This window comes from Camelus bactrianus, chromosome 20, assembly GCF_048773025.1.
Source record: "Camelus bactrianus isolate YW-2024 breed Bactrian camel chromosome 20, ASM4877302v1, whole genome shotgun sequence".
NCBI lineage: Eukaryota > Metazoa > Chordata > Mammalia > Artiodactyla > Camelidae > Camelus > Camelus bactrianus.
Window position 1 is genome coordinate 4727181 of NC_133558.1, and position 22893 is coordinate 4750073.

General features: G+C 53.9%; 1 protein-coding gene across 2 annotated transcripts; it reads right to left on the reverse strand.

Annotated features, from left to right (window-relative positions):
* Positions 1-145: 145 nt before the first annotated feature.
* Positions 146-22627, reverse strand: TXNDC5 (thioredoxin domain containing 5). Of its 2 annotated transcripts, none has more exons than XM_074348070.1 (10): positions 22286-22625; positions 18569-18718; positions 14311-14416; positions 10478-10586; positions 7989-8104; positions 6479-6565; positions 5721-5864; positions 3304-3386; positions 1719-1848; positions 146-559 (listed from the first exon to the last, which is right to left on the reverse strand). In XM_074348070.1, the coding sequence occupies exons 1-10, from the start codon at positions 22543-22545 to the stop codon at positions 437-439; spliced, it is 1308 nt and encodes a 435-aa protein (XP_074204171.1). In that variant the 5' UTR covers positions 22546-22625; the 3' UTR covers positions 146-436. The 2 variants fall into 2 exon arrangements, 1 of the variants encoding a protein (XP_074204171.1); XR_012500936.1 differs by lacking the exon at positions 146-559 and adding an exon at positions 2116-2422 and having other exon boundaries at positions 1717-1848; positions 22286-22627.
* Positions 22628-22893: the final 266 nt, after the last annotated feature.

Below are 22893 nucleotides of genomic sequence, written 5' to 3' on the forward strand. Positions count from 1 at the left end.
AAGCTGCGGACCAACCTCGTGACTGACCAGTCGCCTGACCTTCGGATCAGAGCGACATCAGTGCTGCCCCAAGGCCACCTTTCCAGAATTCAAAAACTACGCTCTGGATGATGCTGCCACCAAATCACTCTGGAGCCAAAAACAGTCGATTTTCCTCGACTCTATTTTAGTCTCAAAGGAAACTACTGAGAGTTCACCAAGGGAAGGGTCAAGGGATGACAGGTCACCACTAAAAATATTTAATCTGCGAAGGGATCATGACTTACGTTTACTTAGAGAAACTTAAGAAAGGCCCTGCAGCGTGTGTTGGCTGAAGCACACACGCACGCAGGGAGGAGCTCTGAGTCACTGCCGCTTGAACGTGGGCAGGTCTGCGAGGCTGGGCTCCCGCACGCCGGGGCCCGGGGCCGGGCGGGGAGGCGGCTTCCAGCCGGGCTCACAGTTCGTCCTTCGCTTGGCGCAGAACAAAATGGTGCAAGGATTCCAGGTCTCTGCCCCCACTGTGCTCGCTGACTTTTTTCCCTCCGCGGAAAAGCAACAGCGTGGGATAGCCTCGTACCTTTAAAAAAAAAAAAAAAAAAAAGTTTGCAAACCAGTGGTCCGAATCACACACAGAGTGCTTCTTAAATAAAATCAGAAAAGACCCTAGAGTGGTTGGTGGCCATGAAAGGCTATGGCTAAGATTTTAAAATGTGGAGACCCTCCAGAAAGCACCCGGGAGCTCAGAAGGCGGAGCCCTGGGGCTCTTCTCCACTTCCCAAGCCCAAACTACTTTCGAGATTAGCGTAGAGGGGCGATTTCAGCCCAAAGCGGAGCTTCCCAGCCTTTCATGCACATGCGGTGCTGGGGGAGCGGGGGCAGATGCCGGTGGGGCCTGAGACTCCGCATCTCCGGCCAGCTCCCAGGCGACACCCAGGTGCTCTGCGGAGCGCAGGGAGCAGCCCCGAGATCCCCAAGGATACTCATTTGTCAGCTGTAACTCACCTCTTTCCAAAATATTTTAAAGTACCCCCCTCGTGCCTGGCATCCTCTATAAGTAGATAAGCCTCTGTGCTCGTCTATTCTGATCAACCCCAGCAGCCTCAGAAGTGTTTTAGGAAAACAACACAAAAGGAAAAATATAAACCGCAAATCTCTTAGGCTATCAGACAGCGCGATCAGCTTGGAAAGAAGGCGACGGGTGAGTAACCGACCCAGGCCACAAGCCCGGCCTGGCCGTAAGGCCCTCTCAGGAAGCGTGTGTCCAAATGCCCTGCACTCAGCACCGTGCTTCAGAAGCCATGCAGGTGCTTACGATGAAGGCGACAAGCCAGCTGGTGGTTTAGCCGGTGAGAATGGCTGCAGAGGGGTGCCGGTTCCCAACCTCCGAGTCCCAGCTCCTACCCAGCCTGATGCCCAGATGGCAAGGACTGACCCCCACCCCACCCGAGTCCCAGCTCCTGCCCAGCCTGACGCCCGGATGGCAAGGACTGACCCCCACCCCACCCGAGTCGTGCAAACTCACAGAAAACAAAGAAAGGCTTTCCTTTGGGAGAGCAGCTTTTTTGCTTTTCAAAATGTGGTGGACAGGGACCTCAAAAGGACACCAAAAATGCTTTGTCAAGAGGGTACAGGCAATGAGTTATCTGGTTGAGTCCATGACACCAAATGACAGTTCCACTTGGGAACTGCCCCCGACTCGCAGCCTCCCCCGAGCGCCTCCATCCACCTGGACCCACCGAGTACTTGCTGCAGATGCTGCGCTCCGTGGTGCAGTCCACTTTGGCGATCCTGACCTCCGCCAAGCCAGGGAATTCCTTTCTAGAGAGTTCTTCCCAAGTGGGGGCCAGGTTCTTGCAGTGACCACACCTAGGGACAGAAGAGCCACAGCCGAGGTGAGGTCGGGGGCGGGCTCGCTCACCTACACTGCGCTGCCAAGCCTGGTCTCTTCTGTAGGAGGCGGTCAGCAATCAGCACTGCCTAGAAGTTTACAAACCGCCAGGTTCTCCCAGCAGGTGCGCAGTGCTTCCTCCCCGATCCCCAACAGGAAGCTCTAACTCCTTCCAAAGTAGGTTTTCAGATAACCTGATGGAGACAAGCTGTTCTGAAAACAAGTTTAGATTTTGAAAGCATTACCATGATATGGTAAACTGGGCTGACTGGTTTATGGAGGCATCATGGGCAGGAGAGGAACCAGGAGACAAAAGAGACGCCAGTTTAAAAAAAAAAGCCCTCCGATTGCCAACAACATTTTAGATTAGATTTCTTATGGTCTCAAATGTTCAAAACAACTTCAAAGCTCCCCTGAAGCTTCGGTGACTTGGTGTGAGCACTGAGGCCACGGCTTGGTTTTGTCAAACCCTCCTTCGGCCCGTCTCCCGCTCTAGGAACTGCTCGCCTTCAGTGACAGGGGCTCCTCTGTCCTCAGACTCGCTCTACAGAGCTTTAGGTTTAAAAAAACAAAACAAAAAAAAAAACAGAAAATACACAGTAGTGTTAAAGGCATCACTTACTAGTGTTTCTGCTCTAAAAACTGCAACTCACCCAAGTCACATGCTCATTCACTGCTGTTTTTCATGAACACGTGGAGTGAAACAAACAGAAGAGCAAAAATGTTTTTGTTTAGAAACAGGACCTAACACTCTGACACTGTTTTTCCAAATGGGCTGTTTCATTTGTGAACACAAAAGGGTGTTCCCATTTTACAGCTGAGGAAACTGAGTTCAGAGGCTGTGAAGCACCCGGCAGGTGTAGTTGTTCACGGTACCTCTGGGAACCCATCGCCCTCCCGGCACTTCGGGTTGTCCCGCCTCGCGCTCTGTGCAGCCGGTCTCTGCTCCGGTCCCCGCGGGCCGTGGGGCAGGAAGGTCAGGTAGCTGACGTCCTGCGTGGCTCTAACGCAAAGCTCAGCTCTACCAGATTCTTCTCTACCATCCAGAGAGACTGGGGGCAAAGCTGCATCGTGATGTTCATGGTGCACGTAACCAAAAAAGCAATCTATTTAGAAAAGTACCCAGATACCACAAAACTTAAGTTTTATATGGCCAGGACAACTCTCCTCCATTTTATGTTTTCCCCAGAGCAGGTTGAACCTTAAGTTCACCTCATTCTCCATAATTGTTTATGAAAACCACCAAACTTTAACAGATCCGAACAGAGGAGCATGAGGGTAACATCCTTGTCCCTGTAACACAACCATATGTAAATATTAAGTGCAGATGTAGTACTGGCCCAGCGTTGAGTCTGGAGGGTTGGCTTAAGACCCGAAAAATAGGATGTGACTTAAGTGCCCTAGGACAAAGGAGTTTCTCATTCAGCACTTACCAGGGAGCATAAAACTTGATGAAAGTTATGCCTTCTGCAATGGTGTCATCGAAGTTATTTTCTGTCAGTGCCAACACAGTGCCCTACAAGGGAAGGAAAAGCCACAATTCAAATACACTGTTTAGAGTAGAGCGGGGTCATGCTTTGGGACTGCAGAAATACAAATCTGTCATCTTCTAAAATGCTGTTACACATGCCCCAAGGCCACGCAAACATACCCACAGAGCTTGCTTTTCTCAAAAGCTCCACAAAAGGGCCAGGCAGCAACTCCTCACAGGTCCCATGGTCCTGAGCCCAGGAGATGCTGCGAGGAGCTGGCGGGGCACAGCCAGTGTCCCACCACCGGCCAGCCCAGGTGGGTTCAGGTGCGGCTTCTGTCCCCAGGGCACCTCTGGGTGGGCTGGGCCCCAGGCTGCATGCATGCCCTGGGCTGGGAGCCTCGAACTGACCGGAGTCCAGACACCCACTGACTGGCCTCCCTCAAGACTGCACAGATACCACTGCTCACCGCCCTTGCCACTCGCACAGCGTGGAGCCATAAAAATGATCTTCTTTGAGTAACAGAAGGCCCTGAGTTACAAGAGCACAGGCAGTGGCATGTGCTTTACATGTAACACGCTTCTTTCCATTTTTAAATTCAAAGTCAAGGTGAAAACTGCTCTTTTAAACTAGTTGGAAAATTTAGGGCAAAGATGCCACAGGGCAGCCCGCTCTTATGCGATTCTATCCTGATGGTTCACTGCAGAATTATGTCCCTGTGTTTCTCCAAAAATGGCCCTGTGATCCTCTCATGAGAGGAAAAGCACGGATGATTTACCACGTGGCTCATGCCCCACTCGAGTCCAGCCTCAAGTAACATGTGTCAGTGACTGGGAGGCAAATCGGGCGAATCGGGCCAAGGGGCCGTCAGAGACCACCACCATCCTTCCTTATGACCAGAAACATGGTGCCACACTCACCGAAAAACCCGCTTCCCGGTGGAAAAAGTTATTATAAACAGAAACCATTCTGTGGTTGATGGAAACATCCCCAGTATATGATGATACTCATCTGGGGTGACCTTTACGACCACCGTGACACACACTCCCCCGACACATGTAGTCATGACAACTACAAAACCATTTGTTTATTTCTTAAACCGAAACTTCGACTAACACGCAGGCAGCCTTCGACCTACGCGGGTCCCACTGAGGGCTGGGGGGTCGGGGGGAGGCTGTGGGTTTTTACAATTCAAAACAGCTAGGCCTCAGAGCCTCATGGCTCCAGTGAGTCACGATCTCTCACGGAGATGCTGAGGGCCGGAGAGTGACCGGGGAGGCCGCCTCCCTTGGAACCAGAGACCGGGGGAGAACCTGACTCTGGAGTGCAACCATGTGAACTGAGGCAGCAATGGGAGGATTTTGCTTTGGGAAGAAACTGACACAGAGGCCTCTGGCTCATGGCTGGGAAACCCGAGCATCGGTTCCCTGGGAAAACACTATTTGACTCCCCCCGAATCACCTCATTTTCACCCCTGGCTTCGGCATCAGCTTGTACCTAAAGCTGCGGACACGTGACCCCATCCACCTAGCGTGGACAGCCTGCCTTAGCTCCAGACTCATACACTTAACTCTTGCCAACTGCATGCCCCCCAGAGCCTCACCAAAATTGGCTTGAAAACAGGGCTCATCCCCTTCCTTACACTCTACCCCGAGTCTCGTGCTTGGTGCCCGGCCTGCGGATGTGCCGGAACTCCATCCCTCCCCGCCAGGCTCTCCAGCACACACGTCATCCTTCAGCCGTGCGGTGACACTTCTCGCCTCTCGCCCCTCACTTGTGTTCCAGCCCCTGCAACACCTGCACGTGTGTGTTCTCGTCTGCGTCCCCCTCCGGACCCACCCCTCTTCACAAACTGCTCCGGGTTTTGCTTCCCGGTGGCCTAGGACTGCTGGAAACACCAAGGCTTGATACATGCCGAACAAATGAATGGAAAACCTGACCATCTACAAAGATGCCAGGGGTGGCCTGAACAAATTAAACACCCCTTTGAAATTCCGAGGCATACATCCTTCCTGCTGGAGGTCTTTCCGGGCCCCTACCACCTTGACTGCGGCCAGTCATGGAAATGAACAAAGCGGACCCAAGAGGCAGCAGCCAAGCTCTCACAGCGAATGCCTTCACGTCTAGTGATGACAGCCAGGGGGAGGAACCTTCCAGAAGTGCTGCCACCTAATACTTCCAGGGCCCTGTCTCCCATCTACTCCGGTTTCTCAGAGGGAAGCTGTTTACATGTGCCCCTAGGAGCATATGTACAAGGAGCTGAGGAAGACGTTTTGTGTTGGGAAGTCCACCGCCGCCAACCGCCCGAATTCCATGCACCGTCCCCACGCCGCCCTCCATGGCCCGCTCTGGCCTCGCTGACCGAGGCCAGCACCCACCTTGTCCGCCGCGGGCTCGGCCGCCAGCACGGGGGCCTCTGAGGGCCGGGTGGTCTCCGGGGCGCCCTCCTCAGTGCCCTGCAGCTGCGAGTCCACGTACTCCCTCAGCGACTCCAAATCCCGCTTGCCCTTGTACTGATCGATCTGTGGGAGACACAGGCAGGCCGCTGGGCCAGCACTCCTCAGGGCTGGGTCACCTTGCCCGCCGCCACCCACACAAGACCCCCCCCCCCCACCAGAGATGTCCTCACAGGGCGCGCCAGCTCTGCAGGGGCTGCTGCTCAAATGTCGATGCAAAGTATAGACGAGCAGCCGAGTTTTGGTTCTGGTGAGAGAACTGTATACTGCCTGCCTTCGGTGCAGCCAAGGCTCACAGGAGTCTGGGTGTCCTGAGAAACTGACCATCGGCTGGGGAGGAGTCAGGGAGTGAGTCTCAACAAAAGCGAGTGTTAATCCCTCTCCAAGGTCATGATCAGAGCAGTTCCCCTAGGACCGTCGATTCGGGTTATTCTAGAGAAGTTTCAGAGGAGTTCCGAAATGCTTCAGGAGAGTGTAACAGGTTTTTGGGTTTTTCTCAACTATCTGAATCTTACCAATTAAGGGAAAGACATTCTTGTTCCAGGGTGTGTGTTCCTTTAAACCAGCGCCCAGACAGCACATACTGGGAATGCGCCACCCCTGTTAAGTCACTTGACCGCTCAGCCCACCGTGGCGAAGACAGACTTCTTCTGTATCAACACGGAGCCCTGCAGACGTACCTTTTTGCCGTCGCGGAACCAGAGGAGAGTAGGGTAACCTCGGACCTGGTGTCCGGAGCAGAGCTCATGGTGCTGCGTGCAGTCAACCTGAAGGCAAAGACCGCGTGCCCAGTCAGTGTCTCACGCGCCTGCCTGACGAATGGACCGTGGCGCACTCGGTGATCTGCTACGGGAATAGGATTTCTAACAGTCCGCGTCGGCAGCATCTCCAACAGCAAGCTGCGGCTTTTGGAGAGAACATCCTAAAAGCTGCCCCCCAGCACACCTGAGCTGTGGTTCAGGGCGACGGTGTGTGCTCCAGGGTACACTCTGCTCACGTGAAAACGCCAATGTTCAGGGAGCAGTATTTTACCCTGCGCGGGTGAGGAGCTGGACATCTGGTGAGGGGGACGCCTGGCCATCTGGGACGGAGAGCCACACCAGTCACAAAGCCAGCTGAGAAATGTGTTCTCAGGTTCAAACTTACAGAGTTTTAAAACCATAGAGGAGCAAGGAGTCAATTTTAAAGAGGAGAGTGTGTGTGTGTGTGTGCATGCGCACACACATACATATCTGGTACACAAGTAATAAAGATAAAACTGAAAAGATTGTGAAGTTAAGCATTTAACAAGCAACAGTGGGAACTGCTTTGACGACGATTACAGCCCACCAGGCACCTGCTCTTCGCCAGGCACTGCGCCCAGCATTTCACTTCCGTCCCCGCCAGCCCCCCTCATGCCGTTAGATCTCCTCGCGGTTTTGCCGTGGGGGAGACCGAGGTGGGGAGAGCTGCTCAAAGGGGGCCAGCCAGGCCTGCCCGAGTCCCAGGTGTCTGCTCTGGACCCTCTCACTGTGCTGGGTGGGCCATCTTATTAATAACTACAGTTCCTGGATATATAGCATCATTTCTCTACTGAAATCAGTCCCCTGGCAAAGCAGAAAATGAGATTTTTATGAAAGGAATCCAGGCAGGGGTGTCCAGTGGGTGCCAGAGGGTGGATGAGATTCCAAGCACTCGAAGGCCCAGAGCTGCGCGGGGTGTTACCAGGATATCCGCTGTGAGGCCTCACTCCGGCCGCCCGAGGTAAAGCAGGAAGCACGGGAAGGCATTCCAGGCAGCTGGGCAAGCTGGGCCACCCGCGAGGGTCTCCCGCACACCTGTGTGAGCACGGAGCCCGGGGTCCTTGAGGAAAGAGCTCTTGGGTGCAGTCCAATGTGGACGGTCTCCAAGTACACCCAGGGAACGCTCTCCAAGGCTTGGCCCCAAATCTGCAGAAAGGGCTCTGGGGCTGCCAGCTCAGGACTGGCCACAGCTTTCTAACCCACAAAGGAGCCAAAGCCGTAATTTCTCTCTAGGCCATGGAAGAGCCAGGCCACCATCTGGGAAGGTGACATGAATTATCAGGTGGCACACTAGATGGAATTAATAAATCAGGTTTGCGACTCCGCGCACAGAATGAATAATGGGCCACTCTGCTAATTCATCCAGCCAAAGGTGGCCTGTTTCCAGTTTAATAAGGGCTTTCCTTACCTTGCCAATCTTGACAGTTTCGGAATGTTCGAGGCCCAGAGCCAGCTGCTCCCAGGTCGGAGCCAGAGCTTTGCAGTGACCACACCACGGGGCGAAGAACTTGATGAAGTGGTCTCCTTCAGTGGTGAGAGAGGTGGGGGGAGAGGGGAGAGGAGTGTGATTTCCACCCACCAGCTAGAGGTCGGCGGGAAGCACCTCATCTTTGTCCTCCTGCAAAGCTCAGTTCAGGGGGAGCCCTTACACTGGGAAAAAGTGACTCCCCACCAACTATCACAAGGACCCTTAGAACAAAAACTTACTTGCCGTCTTTGAAGAACAATAGGGGGCCAACTCATTATTTGGGAAAATGGCAAAAAAGGGAAAGAACCAGGCACCTGGCCTGTCTTTCCTGTGTGAACTGCACCCCCAGATAACCCAGTGGTAAATGAGTGCAGGTGTCTCTTGCTAAAAAGATGACACAGAGGGGCTAGAATTACAACAGCAGCATTTGGCGTCCCCAGTGAATGAGTGACGTGGCTGCTGACATCACAGAGAGACTTTCCAGCCAGGAAGTACCTCCCACAGACATCAAACAAAGTGATAATTTTGCCAGACCCACCAACTCACAGGGAGCAGAGACATCAGGGAGCCATGGGCAGGGACACTGTACGCCACCCCGTGGGAATACAGTCGGCCAGGTCCCCGCTGTGGGGAACTGTCCAGGTCGGACAGTCTATGTGCTCAGCGAACAGAGGGCAAGGAAGAAAAGGACTCTGGGAGGACACGTGGGTTAAGAGAGACTTAAAAGAGATACATTAAAAAAAAAAAAGACCAAACTAAACTACTGTACTGAAAAACACACCTGGGTGAGGAAACCATAAAGGAAGGCCAGGGGTGGTTTCCCTAAAGTCAGGGCAGCCCCCCGGGGGGCCGTGGGGGCAGGGCTGGGCCTGGGCTGGGCCTGGGATGGGCACGGGGAGCTGGCAGTTTAATTTCTTGGGCTGGACAGTGGTTACAGGGTGAGCGCTTCATAACAACGCACTACCCCCTACGTTTGTTTTCTGTATCTGTGTTTTATTTCACAATAAAACAGAAGGTTTCAAAACCTGAGTGTCACTCCCTTGGCTAGGAAGAACCCACACCTCATGACACGGTGATTTAGACGATGGAGACTTGTCTAGGCTGTTCCACCTGGACCAGCCTGGGGCCAAAGAGGTGTCAGGCTGAGATCAGACCGCAGGCAGGCTGCGGCCGGGGAGAAGACTAACCCACGGATGTTGACTCGGGACTCAGGCTCAGAGTCAGACTTGGCCGTGGCAGCGCTCACGGCGGCATCCTGTCACCGTGGCAATGGCACATTTGAGAAAAATGGTGAAAAATTAGCTTCGAAATATTAGCAGCTGATTGGCAAGGCTGAAAGGATCTCTCCAGACAGGTATGTCGCTACTGTGTGCTGTGAGCTGGAGACGGGAGGTCCAGGCCTCCGGGAGTCCCGAGGGGGAGCCGTGGGGCAGGGGAGAGACCCTGCTGCATCAGGCCCCTCTGGTGACTTGCTTAGGGAGGGACTGGGCGGGGCTTCCAGGAAACGGTCTACAATGGGTGGTTCTGGCAGTGCATCCTGCAGGGAGCCCAGGCCCGTCTCAGGTTAAAGTGGATCCCTGTTGGGTAGAAACCCTGCAGGTTCACTGCCAGCACATCGGTACCAATTAAATAACAGCCTTTAATTAAAAACAGAAAACAGTTGAAGGCGTCACATCAAATGATTTCAGACCTTGAGTGGGGTGGGTTTCAGCTCCCAGCAGGCATGAAGTTACAAGGCCAGATACCATTTTAAGCCTTTTTAATCGCATTTCCGACCCCGTCTTAGGGGAGGATTTCTCTCCATGGCAGCATGTGAGAATGGAGGTCAGCAAGGAAGCTGAGTTCACATTCACTGCTGAGTCAACGCTTCTCAACGTGTGCGGAAAGGACTTATATATTATTAACATTAGAAATTGTACACAGATCATTTTGATATTGAGAAGACTATTTCCAAATAACGAGACGCAGTATCAAGAAATATTTTATGTGTAAGGAACACCTACTCGGATGCACGGGCTATCAGGGTCCCACTAAATTCTGGGTGAAATGGGTAAGAGAGACCTCCGTTTCTGCCTCAGGTCAGTGAGCACGTGGTTAACACTGACATGAATAAACACTTTCTTACCCAAGGATGCGCTGGCCAGCCAGGGTACAAGTTACGTGTACCACTCATGCTGGGGGAGTCGTCCACTCCCAAGGCCTTCACTTAGGGTTAAAGCTGGCGTTTCCATCAGGACTGAGGCCAAAGGAGAGAGGATTTCCCAGAGGACGAGCATCACGCTCTGATGTGACCGGGGCTTCGCGACTTAACCCTTGACAAGCGGCACCTCAGGAGGCGAGAAGGGGCTCCCAGCCGACCCAGGAGAAGGAAAGGACGGCGGTGCCGAGACGCGGCCCCGCCCTGCACGCCCCCGAGACGCGCCACCTACCTTGCGCCACGTGCTGCGCGAAGCTGCCGGCCGAGAGCTCGTACAGGCCCTGCTTGGGCTCGGGGACCACGGGCGGTGCCACCTCCGGCTCGGCCTCCCGCTCCGGCGTCTGGTGAGGAGGAACCGAACAAGGGTCGCTGAGTCCAGCCGTGAAGACCCGGGGGAGCCCATCAGGGCTGCTGTCTGCCCCCGTCTGCGGCTCTCCTCCCTCACCTGGCCACCTGCAGCCGCTGTGGGGTGCTGCTGGGCGGAGGGGGGCTCCGGGCAGGAGGCAACTTTGTCAGGTGGGCTGGGGGGAGGCAGCCCCTCGCCGGCCTCACCCTCGGTAGATGCTTTCAGACCAACACTCCGGGGCAGCTGGGCGATGGCTGTCCCTGCGCCAGCCTGTCCTTTGCTGCCCCCAAACCCAACCAAACAGAGCAGACACCCTGGGGGATGCCCACCCCCAAGGCTGTTCCTTGGAACGTGACCTGAGACCTCACATCAGATACAGAAGGAAGGAGCAGCAAAAGACACGGGGGAGGGGGGGGAAGTGGGCAAAACAGACAACGGGAACAGCAGAGAGCAGGAGGCCTGGCCACCCCTGTCACTGAGTCTGGGACAGGCACATGCAGTGAAGGGACAGGAACTGGCTTTTTAAAAGGCACGCCTGCCAGAGCAGACACCAGGTGGTAACTAGTCACCATACCACACCAATCAAAGTGTCTCACTTTTTAAGGCCAACACGGCTGCGGCCTCCAACCAGAGCAAGCAGAGGTGAAGAAAAGATCGCTGAACCTACGGCTCGTGGCTGTACGTGGCTGGGTTTTTATCGAGCAGTTCACGCTCCTAGGAAAGAGGACGTCCTGGCTAAGTCATTAAAAGCGCTCAGGGCTGACCACTCAGAGTTATAATCCTGAGGCACCAGGAGATTTTCCTTCCTGCTGCTGGCCTGACAAAGCCTTCCAAGTGCTAAGGCCCCGCACAAAACGATGCCTGAGTGAGTGAGGGCTGGGTGAGCAGTCGGTGAGTCCCAGCAAAGTGAGACCCCACACTGCGTGTAAAGCCCACACTGCGTGCCACTCCAGGAGATGGTCAAAGGGCCGGCGGTCTTAAAAGGTACCTGGGGAGCCAATGCCCGTGCCCTGTGACAGGGACAGGCGGCCAGAGTATCACAGAATGGGGACCCTCTCGCCCTGCTGGTGACCATGTGAGCGACAGAGGCTTAAGAAAGCAATCTGGAATACTCACCACCATCCATAAAAATGGTCTTGCTTTTTGTTTGTTTGCTTTGCAATTTTATGTTTGGGAATACAGTCTAAAAACACCACTCAGAAGTAGAAAAACTCTCCTTCGCAAAGCTAAAAATGTTCCTGAGAGCATTTCCGATGACAGAAAAGTCACAAATACCCTAAATACCCACGGACAGAGAAGAGGTCGGTCATGGCAGGTCCACGGCATAAAGCATCAGCATGGAAGCAACACAGCTGTATAGAAAGGCCGTTAAGGAAACGGACCCCGTTTGTACGACTGTAACTCCTCAAGAAAAAAATGCAGAAGGAAACACGGAAATAAAAATTGGAGTAGAACGTAAGAGACGGCAGGTTTTCTCTTCCTGGACTTTATACCACTGCCACGACGCTGGGAGGGGGAAATCTAAACTCACCCTGTTTACATACGCAAATGTGTACGTTAAGTCACTTAGGTACAAATACAGAGGAAGTTTTTAGAACGCTTTCGCTCACGATATAAAAAGCAAAGTTCAGAGGTTTGCAGGATGAAGTCTGAGTATCTGAATTTTTCTGTAATAAGGCACACTGTCACTGTTTCTGGCAATCATGGGAGATCCCTGCTGCTCTGAGACCTGGGGACATGGCGGGTGGGCCGCTGTGGTCCTAGGCTGGCGATGGGGAGGTTCCAAGTGGCCATGCCCTCCCCGGAGCCTCAGCCTGGCCTCACCGTCCCCAGCCTGTACTTCCAGCTGCCACTCCCCAGAGGGCTGTCTGGCTCCTGAGATGAAGTCTCACTGACGTCCTGACACTGGTTGATGGTTCCCTGGGTAAAGCCACCATGGAAGACTGGCTTTTTTTGATGAAAAGTTCACTTTCAATGTCTTTTTGGAGACTATTAACTACCCTTTAAAACTGGGTTCCTCCCCTCAGAGAACATTTTCACAAAGGAAACAACCTGAAGTTTACATGAAAGTTACACCTGCTTCTCCAGCCTTCTTGCTGTGACAAAGATGCAAATGTACCCTCTGCGAGGTTTGTGGTTTCCCCTGTGACCCAAAATTAGGTAAGTCTCTGGTCAACACATTCAGTTCCGCTCACCAACATTCTTCACTGAGCGGTTCCAGATTTTTAAAAGCGTGAGGCAGAGCAGCACCGCGGCAGCAGCCGGGCTTCCGATTAGCTGGGCCCTCGGCACAGAACCCAGGGGAGAGGTGAGGGCCAGGCAGACACCCTGGGAAATGACGCCAAGCAGCAGCAGAGCCCCAGAAAGGGCCCTGGAACTGCCCACGAGCAGACAACCGTCAAGCCACCGAACGCCTGCCTGCTACAACACGGCAGCCTTAGTCAAGTGATGACACTGAAATCACAGTGAAAGACTTCAGACGCTCTTAGGGTTTCACTGGGAACGCACAGCACGAAACACTGGGCATCTTCCCAGCTAAGCTCAGCTCAGCCTCCGCGGGCCTGAGCTCAGCACGAATCCGCACGCACCAAGCATGACGGGCCCACGATCGTGGTGATTTCTAACAAAGTCAAGGCTCCCGGCGTCCCCTGGGGAAGGGGACGGTTATCAACTTTCCTTAGTAACACTCTACACATAGCCACGTCTTTAAAAAGTACTTTCTGTATCATCCTTAGAGAAGGGAGGGACACCCAGAGTATCAAGGGCACTGAATGACACCATCAGCAAAGCCAGCCTGGGCCGCGGGCACTGAGGGAGGAGAAGAAAAGCAAAGGTCTGCACTAGGGGCGCAGCTGGCGGGAGCGAGGATGAGCGGCAGGTGGAGGCCGAGGTCCTCGGGGAGGAAGGGCCGCGCCGGCCTGGCCTGGACGCTCGGGGAGGCCTGGCCCTGACCCCAGGTGGCCACGTGTCCGTCCCTGGTGCTGAGGAGTTCGTGTGAATTGTATTACACGTGAGGAGGCTTAGAGGTTATGTTAAAAAGTAGTAAGTGCTTATCAGTGAGATGCATTCTGAAATATTTACAAAGGACACTCCCTGGGGATGGACTCCGCCGCCAAACAAGGGGGAGGCACGGAAGACAAAATGAGAAAACACCTCGGACGTCTCTGCTGAAGCTGAGGGACAGGCACCGGGCACCACCTTCCCTGGACCCCACCACTCACCACTCATCAGACCCTCCTCTCTGCCTCTGGGCATGTTTGAACATTTCCATAATAAAAAAGGTTGTAAAAGTTAATCTTTTCTCACTTACATAAAGTACTTAGAGTGTCAAATACATAGAGACAGAAAATCAAGCGGGGGTGGCCAGGGGCTGGGGACGGGGCTGGGGTGTTTGGGTTTAATGGGGACACGGTTTTGGTTTGGGAAGGAAGAAAACTTCTATGGCTGGATGGTGGGGATGGTCGCACAACATTATGAATGTATGTAATACCACTGAATTGTACACTTAAAAATATGAGGGTAAATTTTACAGTGTGCGTTTTTTAACCACAATTTAAACTGAGAAGAAAGAAAAGTGAATCTCTGCTTATGCTATCCGAATTCTAAAAGAGAAAAAAAGTGGCTTTAAGACAGAAGTCTTCCTTTCTCACCTGAAGGGGCCTCTGCTCTTACCCCAAACACATGGGCAGGAAGAGAGGAGGGGGCTTCTGTGTACTCACGGGGGGCTCCTCGTTCAGAGTCTGCAGCATCCAGTTTTCCAGTGTCTGGAAGTCCCGGGGACCCTGGTACTTCACAGCTTCTTGGCCAGGCTTGAAAAACTTCAAGCTGAAGAGGAACAAAGGATTAGACAGAGCGGATTTTAAAGCACTTCAGACCAGAGGCAAAGGTTGACAGAAACAAAGATAAAAACGAGATGTCGGGTGGGCGGCAGCCAGCACGTCCCTGCCACTCTCTGATAAAACCTTGAAAAGAAAGGAAAGTAATGTTCTACAAGATAACACGTTCACTTAATCCCAAACTTTTAAGTTTCTTATGTTATTCAAGAGAAACAGACGTCCGGCCCTAAGGCCGTGAGTTCACGCCCAGGCTATGAGCATTGAGGTGCAGGCTTCCCCGGTTTCTCCGGGCCCGGGTCTGCTACCCTCCCCCGGCTTCAGTAGTTTTTAGGCTCTGCATTAAAAAAACAAACAAACAAAAAAAAACTGTAACTGCAGTAAATGTACCTCCAGGCTACCTTATCGGCCATTCAACTCTTACAAAGCACAAATATCCACGTGTTGTCAGAGTTCAAGTTTCCAACTATCGTAAGAACAACCTTGACACTGGCTACTATGCTCCATTCACTTTTTCCTTTTGTTTTTCCTACGCACATTCGCCTCTGAAGGTGTCTGCAATAGAGCACGGAGCACTGCCTTCTGAGGGGAGCGAGAGACATCACCAGAGGCCGAAATGAACACTTCGGACCCTGTGTGAGTCATTCCACAGGTGATGGGAAAACCTGCCCTTGATAAAACTTAATAGAAGGTGTCAAGGATGGAGGGGGAAGTATGGCTGCCGACAAAACAAAGAAACCCAGCCTCGCATCTGGGGCAGGCGTGCTCATCTGAAACACTCCCTGCTCCCACCGCCCCGCTCCTCAGCACACAGGTGGATTCTGTTCGGAGATGCCCAAGGTGCAGCATCACCCTGGGAAGTCGAGATCCGTGGAAATCAGAACCATGGGTTTTAACAGCTAACCCCACAAAGGTCTTAAGATGAAGTTTCACATGAGACAAGGAAACCAGCACGTGGGCTGTAGGAGGCGCTGGGATGAAAACGGGCTTACGGGCCTGACCCAGAAGCGAAGTCCTTGGATGGACGAGGTGCCGCCCCGACGTGCTTCCTGTGAGGAGTCCACGGCCACCTCCGTGGCAGCTTATACGCTTGTCACCGTGACAGAAAGCCACAGTCCAACTCGATTCGGCCAGTGTGCCTGTTCTTTCACGGTGTCACGTTTTAAGCCACTCCCAAGCATGCACGCACAACTGTGAACCCACACCCACCACCCTGACAGCTCTGGAAGCGTGTGCTGTGCCCACGTCTGAGATTCCTGCTCAGTTCCCAGAGCCCAGGGCGAGAACAGGCGCCCTCACAGGAGCCTTCGTGTGCCTGGGGCCTCGGACGTCAGCGCTCACTGGAGACAGACGAAGGGGGCCGTGGAGAGTCGGCCTCGGAGTTCCAGCCCCGAGTACAGCCCCAAGCCACCACGTGGGCACTTGCTTTCCTGGCGGTCTGTTTCTCTTTTAGGGAGACCGCAGGGCAGAAAATCCCCACTGATGGAAAACAGTGTGCTAAAAAAGTTCCACCACTAGAGATGAGAGGGTGTTATGGGTTGAATGGTGTCCCCTAAAAAGATCTGCAGAAGTCCTAACTCACACTACCACGGAATGTGACTAACCTTGGTTAGAAACAGGATTTTTATAGAAGCAACCAAGTTAAAATAAGGTCCTTAGAATGGGTCCTAATCCAACATGACTGGTGTCTGTACAAAAGGGGGAAATTCAGACAGAGACACGCACAGAGGAGAAGGCCTTGCTAAGGAGCGGGACTGGGCCGATGCACCTGCGAGGCAAGGAACACCAAAGGCAGACCGCAGACCCCCAGGATCCAGGAAGAGGCAAGGAAGGCCGTCCCAACAGGCTGCAGAGGGAGCCTGGCCCTGCTGACGCCTTGATTTGGGGCTTTTGGCCTCCAGAACTGTGAGAGGGTGACTTTCTGCGCTTTTCAGTGGCAGTCACAGCCCCGGGAGCATCCTTCAGCCATGCCCCTACCAGCATCTTCCCAGATGATAAGGATTCTTTACTGGCTCAACAGCAAGACCTCAAGACATCTTCCTGAGTACAGGCGGACTTCCCTAAGGGCCTGGGAACCCAAACTCCCTCCCTCTCCAAACCTTTACTCCAGTTCAAGGTGCCAGGGGAGGGGTGACATACAGGATAATGTGCTGACACCCACAACCCACCCCCTCCATGCTCAGCATTCACGTCATCATTGGATTTGGGCCTCAAAACATCTCCGTGAGATGGATACTGTTTCACAGGAAGTAAAAGCTCACACAGGGTAAATCTGTGAACGCCCTAAGGCCACTACACTTTTTGCAGTGCCCTGCCTCCCGCATTCTGCGAAAAAAATCTCTCTTATTGGACCATGATGGTCACGGAAGTGCCTTCCCAAATCACGTTCGGTGTAGTGGAAGCTCACTTTAGTTCTTTTTAACAACACAAAACCAGTGCATGGTTTTCTTGGGGAGATCATAGCTCCTAAATAATAATCAGGACACCTGCTCCAACATGGAGTTTTTAGAGCTTTGTAAATAGCACCTGTGCTGTGACTGATGCAGCCGGAGCTGCAGGACCAGGTCCGGGGAGCCCTCGACTCCTTCTCCGACACCCCCTAGCACGTGCCTTCTCAGCCCTGTTACTGGTCCCGCTTCACCCTCCCTGTGGTGTGGTCTGAGGGCCACACGCAGCCAGCTGATTAGCAGTGGACACCACGGCCAACCATCTCTGTTGCTCCTGCACTTTGAAAGTAACAGGCTCTCAACGGTAACATCTGTCCCCTCACTGGTCCCGCTGCTCACTGACTGCTTCTTTGGGATGCTCTTCATCGAAGCAGAGCTCACTGTAAAAGCAGTGCAGTCAAGCACAGGCCAGTGATGCCGCCAGGCAGGTACACACAGCAGGAAATTTTATCTCTACGGATGTGGTTTGATGTAGACTCGAATTCCACACTCAGGTTAGCAAGCAGCCACCAAAGGCCAAGAGTTCCAGAGCCCTTTATGGCAACGTCAAATTTCCAAATGTTAGGGGAAACCTTAACGTTTCCTGGCTTTGCACACCCGATATTTCATACGACGGTGTTACTGGGGAGGCGAGGGGGGTGGGTATCAGCATCCTACTTCAGACTGAGGTTATGAAACACGGCCAGAGCTGCATGGTAAGTAAACGGTGGAGCTGGGATCCAAACCGCGGTGTCTAGGTTCCAGCCCAGACTGCCCCCAGCTTTGCCATACAGCACTTTTCCATGCCGCCTCTCAGATCTGAAGATAAGCCCTGGCTTTATATAGAACTGACTTCATTCATCAATTTGAACAAGTATTTTGGGACCTGCAGAGCCCAATCCCTCCCACATCCTTCTGGAAAAGCATCTTCCCTTTTCTGGAGACACGCTCTTCACTCCAACACTTGCCACATGGTCTGAATGGGCTGCCATCTTCCCACGAGATCCCGCCTCTCTGGCCACAGGACTCTTCCTGGAATGAGCACTCTACGCAGGCTGGGCCCATCAGCGGTGGGCCCGACGCCACCAAGGCAACAGAGATGCAGGGATGGGAAGTTAAGTCACCTTAAGGAGGAACACACACAAAAAGGCCTCCCCACCCTGAGAGCTGAGTCTCAGAGTTTCCCCCACCACCTTCAAAGTAACCCCCTTTTCTTTATTAAGCCAGTTTCAATTTCTGGTCTTAAAACCAAAAACCCATTTTAACTGTCAGGGAAGTAGGTAGTGTCGCTGGTCAGACTGCGGTTCTTTCTTTCCAACAGAAATAGCCCTTGTGCTAGTCATGTGGGGAATTACTCTAGAAAGGAGGCTTAAGAAGCAGAGTGACCAAAAATTCCGACCAAAATTCAGGACAAACTCTGTGCTCATAGTGTAAATGTACTTGTGAACATTGGATGTGACCGGATCTCACGGAGAATGCCATTTTTGTCTCGCAGACACACTCTTTTATAAACAGGAAAACCCAACTGATTAATTAAAGGCTTTTCTGAAAGAATACAAAGGCATCTAACACAGACATGGTATTCAACGTGACCTTTCTCCCAGCCAGAAATCAGCATCTCCTTGCTCCTCAGAACTACAAGGGAATTGCCAGAAGTGTAAGTTGGGCTTTCTCTGGCCAGTGCGGCTGGCAAGAAGCCGAGGAAGATGAGGACTCACGTGGGGTACCCGCGCACGCCCTGGGCGGAGCACACGTCCGAGTTGGCCGTGCAGTCGACCTTGGCCACGTAGACCTTGGCATCCTCCATGCTGTTGTACTTGTCACCCAGGTCATTCCAGGTCGGCTGCAGCCGTTGGCAGTGTCCACACCTGTAACACAGTGACAGTAACAAGCCTGCTGAGGACCAGGTGGAGGATGCCAGACCCACCTCCTCGGCCATCTCCCTAGGGCAGCGGGGATCTCTGATCCGACCCCTTCTTTACAGGACAGCAGAGGTGGACAGCTCACAGCCACTGCAGAACCTCGCTGCCCAGCTTAAACCCTCCGGAGAATCCCTGCATTGTTCTCAGCATGAAATCACAACTCAGCAAGGGGCTGTGCTGGATCCCCCTCGATCTGGCCCCTGCTGAGCTCCCATCTGACCTCTATTCCTGGCTGCCCTCCTTCCCTTATGGTCACCGCTGGGCCACACTGCAGCGTTTCCAGGTGCCCGAAAGGGCCACGGCATGGTGGGGCCCATGAATCAGCATTCCTCTCCTGACACATCCTCTCTAAACCCAGCTGGCTGATTCCTATCTGCCCTGCAGGTTCAGTTTGGGTGTCGCTTCCTCCAAGAAGTCCGCCCTGACTCCCAGGTTGTTTAATGTCCACCCTCTCCTCCTCTTCTGGAAAGTTCCCTCGCTCCCCCCAGGGATGGAACCAGCTCAGCATTTCCCGCTGCCATCAGCCCTTTGTAGTCAGGTCTCCTGTCACAGAACTGAGACCCTCCAAATGCGAGGCAATCTCGAAAGGAAATCAGTTGTGTTCTCTCCAGGGAGAAGCTTGAAAAAAAAAGCTTGCAGCCACCCAAAACTTCTACATTGGATTTGCTCAAACGTATACTTATAATAGTCATTGTATGAATTTAACTGCACACCAGTATTTTAAAGTCACCAGCATTTAAAGTGAAAAGTTAACTTAGAATTGTTGCCTCTGCTCTTCACACTGCTTGACAGCACCATCCTCTTTCCCGTCGCTAAGCCTACTTTTTCAGTCGTATAGCTGGTCACCTTCAGTAACTGTCAGCTGCCCGCGGTGCCATCACAACACTGCAGACTTTCTCTCACGCCTCAAGGGCAGTCACACGTCATCACTGCCCATGGCTTTGTTTCCTTCTTCCAGTCACCTCGTAAGCGTGCACTTGTGATGCTCACGATGTGATGACTTATTTGCTGTACTGCTTTTTAAGGTGTTGTAAACAACACCCCACACTTACAACTGAGTTCGTCCTTAAAGTAATTTCTCAATAAAACCAGCGTGGAATCTCGCCTCACCGGGAAGCATGTAAAGGCGGCACGGGGAAAGCTGGCTTCAAGCTGACCTGTCTTCCCTAAGCAGCACTTAATCGAGCAGCGAAGGGAACCCTGCTTTCTCAGAGACTCAAATAAGATATGATTCCCTCTTTCCTGGAAGGTAACTGTGAGGGGAGACCTGCGTCCTGTGTACGTATTTATGGTACAAGTGCCAAGAAGACGAGCTCTGTCCTTTCCACGACTCCGTCCCCATGTCTGGCACGTGGGTGGCGTGCACCATCCGCCTGGCCATGTCTCAGTGGTGAATCCACAGGCACCATGCAGTCGGCACTTCTGGTTTGGGGCCCTTGGAGCCACAGCACAAACCCCTGAGACCGCCACTGCATTCAGAGGCTCTTCGTGGCCACATAACAGAGCAAAGCCACCTGGCCCTTTCAAGAAGGCGGCCCCAACCTTGACCTCACTGTCACCAAATTCAATGTCCGAAAACTGACCAGAGAGAAGCTGTGACCTGATGTTGGCACAAAATCTACAGCAGTAGGACAACCCTGCATCTGCCAAGTTCAGAGCAAAAGTACACAGACCAGTGTTTTCATGACTTGGAGCTCCTGTCCCCCAAAATCACGTGTGGGCTCCCAACATTTCCCAGAGACTGAAATGGAAAGAGATGAGGGGTGGCCCGTGGCGTGTTCTACCTGAGCTCCACTCTGCTCTTAAAGTCTAACTTTTAAATGTCATCATTGAACCTCTCACACCTCTATTTCATAGTAGACTATTAAGAAGCAAGCAAAAAAAGAAGCAAACAAATAAAAACTTTAAAAGTTACTTTTTCTGGGAGCATCTGCCTAAAAGTCTATAAGCCGCTTACAATGAAACAGGAATGTACCAAGTCCCAAGTGCCCAGTCTTCTCCCCGACTCAGTCCAGGACTAGCTGGTGAGAATCAGAGAGACTCCAAAATTAAACTCCACTGGCACTGCATGGCCTTACTATGTCTACATGTCAGCTACTCTTTAAAAAATAAAGAAAAAAAAATCCCTGGACAGATTTATTCCACTGAAATTGGCTCCAATTAACTAGTGTATTTAACTGGAACAGCTGTTCTGAGAATACTCCTTCACAAAGGAACTGTCCATATCAGTTATTTTGTGCCACAAAAGATCTTCTTCACCACCAGCAGGTCTAAAACTTCAAGTCGGTTGGTTCTTGCAAACTTGAAACACAACATATCCCTTAGATACATCATTAATAAATGACAGCTGTGGCCCAGACCAAAAAGTGTTGGTTTAACTCCAAATGAACTGAAATACAGTAATAACTGGAATATGGGGAGAAAGAGGAAAAGTTTCCTCCGACTTCCACCAGCACATGTTCTGAACAGGCCGCTTTTCTTGGGCACCTTCTCTCCATTCCTTCCTGCATCCCTTCCACACATCTCAAGGGGCCTCCTCCCGCTCTGGGAAAAGCTGCCAAATTCTGCATAAGCATGCAAACAGCCTTGGGCCCTAAGACTGGCTGTCTGCTTGGCCCACAAGGACCCTCCTTCAGCTCGGGCATCTAGGCCCTGAGAGTGTGAATGACAGGAAGTCCTTCTGCTGGACAATTCCCAGGACAGGGTCTCTGGGGTTGGCACCCAGCACACACTAAAGCCCCCACCTAAGAACCACGCTATGAGGGGCCGTCTTCTCGAGGTGGTGGCCTTTCCCATCTCACACTTTGTAGATGACGAGGCCACAAGAGAGCAGAGGGGAGCAGGTGCCAGAGGACAGCCTTGGGTCCAGGGCCAGTGGTTCCTGTTACCAAGAGCACAGCTCCCCTCCTACCCGGAGCTGTGCAGGAGCCCCCAGGACGCGGGGAAACGCAGGCACCCTCTTCCCACCTCAGGAACGCACAGAGTGGAATCACGCCTCCGCGAGTTCCTAGTTTGCAGTTAAACCCTCAGGCTAGGGATCTGCCCGGCGGCGAGCTAACAGGATCGAAAGTCCAGGTGTCCAGGCTGAACCCCAGGCTGCACGTGGCCCCCGGGTCCCGGCCGCACCGCAGGCCACTGCCTCCGGCAGGCGCCAAAGTTTGAGGCTGGGGCACGGGGGACAGGTGGGCTCTGGGCTCCTGGCTACCGCGAGAGGCGACGACCCCCTCCCCATATCTCGGTGCGGGTATCCGGGGGAAAAGTGGGGGGATCAGGAGCCGGAGGGACGGCCTTTTCCGGTTCGGCCCTCGGGGACCGCCCCCTCCCGCTCCGCCCCGGCCGCCTTGCGCCACGTCAACCGTGAGCGCCCGGCCCGCTCCCCTCCGACCCCGTGCCTCCACGCGCCCCGCTCCCGGCGCCCGCAGGCCGCGGCCCTGCGCCCCCCGCGTGCGCAGCGCGGGGCCCCGGCCCGACCCGCGCCCGTTGGAGCCCCAGGCGGGCGGCGCGGCCAGTTACCAGGGCGCGAAGAACATGACGAAGTGCGCGGCGCTCTGGATGCCGTGCGTGAACATGTCGGCCGTGTACAGGTGCTTGGCGTGCGGGTCCTGCCCGTCCCCGCCGTCGGCGGCGGGGGGCCCGTCGGCCGCTGCCCCCGGCTCCTGTGCCCGGGCGCCCCGGCGCCCGCCGCCGCTCAGCAGCAGCAGTAGTAGCAGCGGGGCGGCCGGGGCCAGGGCCCGGGGCCGTGGCGAGAGGAGGCGTCCGAGGCACGCGGGCATCACGGCGGGCTGGGCGCGCACTCGCCGCGGCGGCAGGTCCCCTCCGCGCTGCCCGCCGCCGCCGCCGCCGCCGCCCGCCCCGCACCCCGCGCCCCGCCTCCGAGAGGCCCCGCCCCCGAGAGGCCCCGCCCAGCCCCGCCCCGCCCGGTCCGCGCGCCGGGAGCGCCAGGCTGGGAACCCGAGGAAAGAATGGGTCCAGGCCCGGGAGAGCCTTCTGTGCGGGGCCTCCAGCACTTCCCAAGACGGCGCGGGTGAATCCCGCAGGGCCCCTGCGCCTCCTCATACCCAGGCAGTGCCCTCTCTGCCCGGAGCAGCGCTGAGTTTCGGAGGATCGGAGAGGCCGGGCCC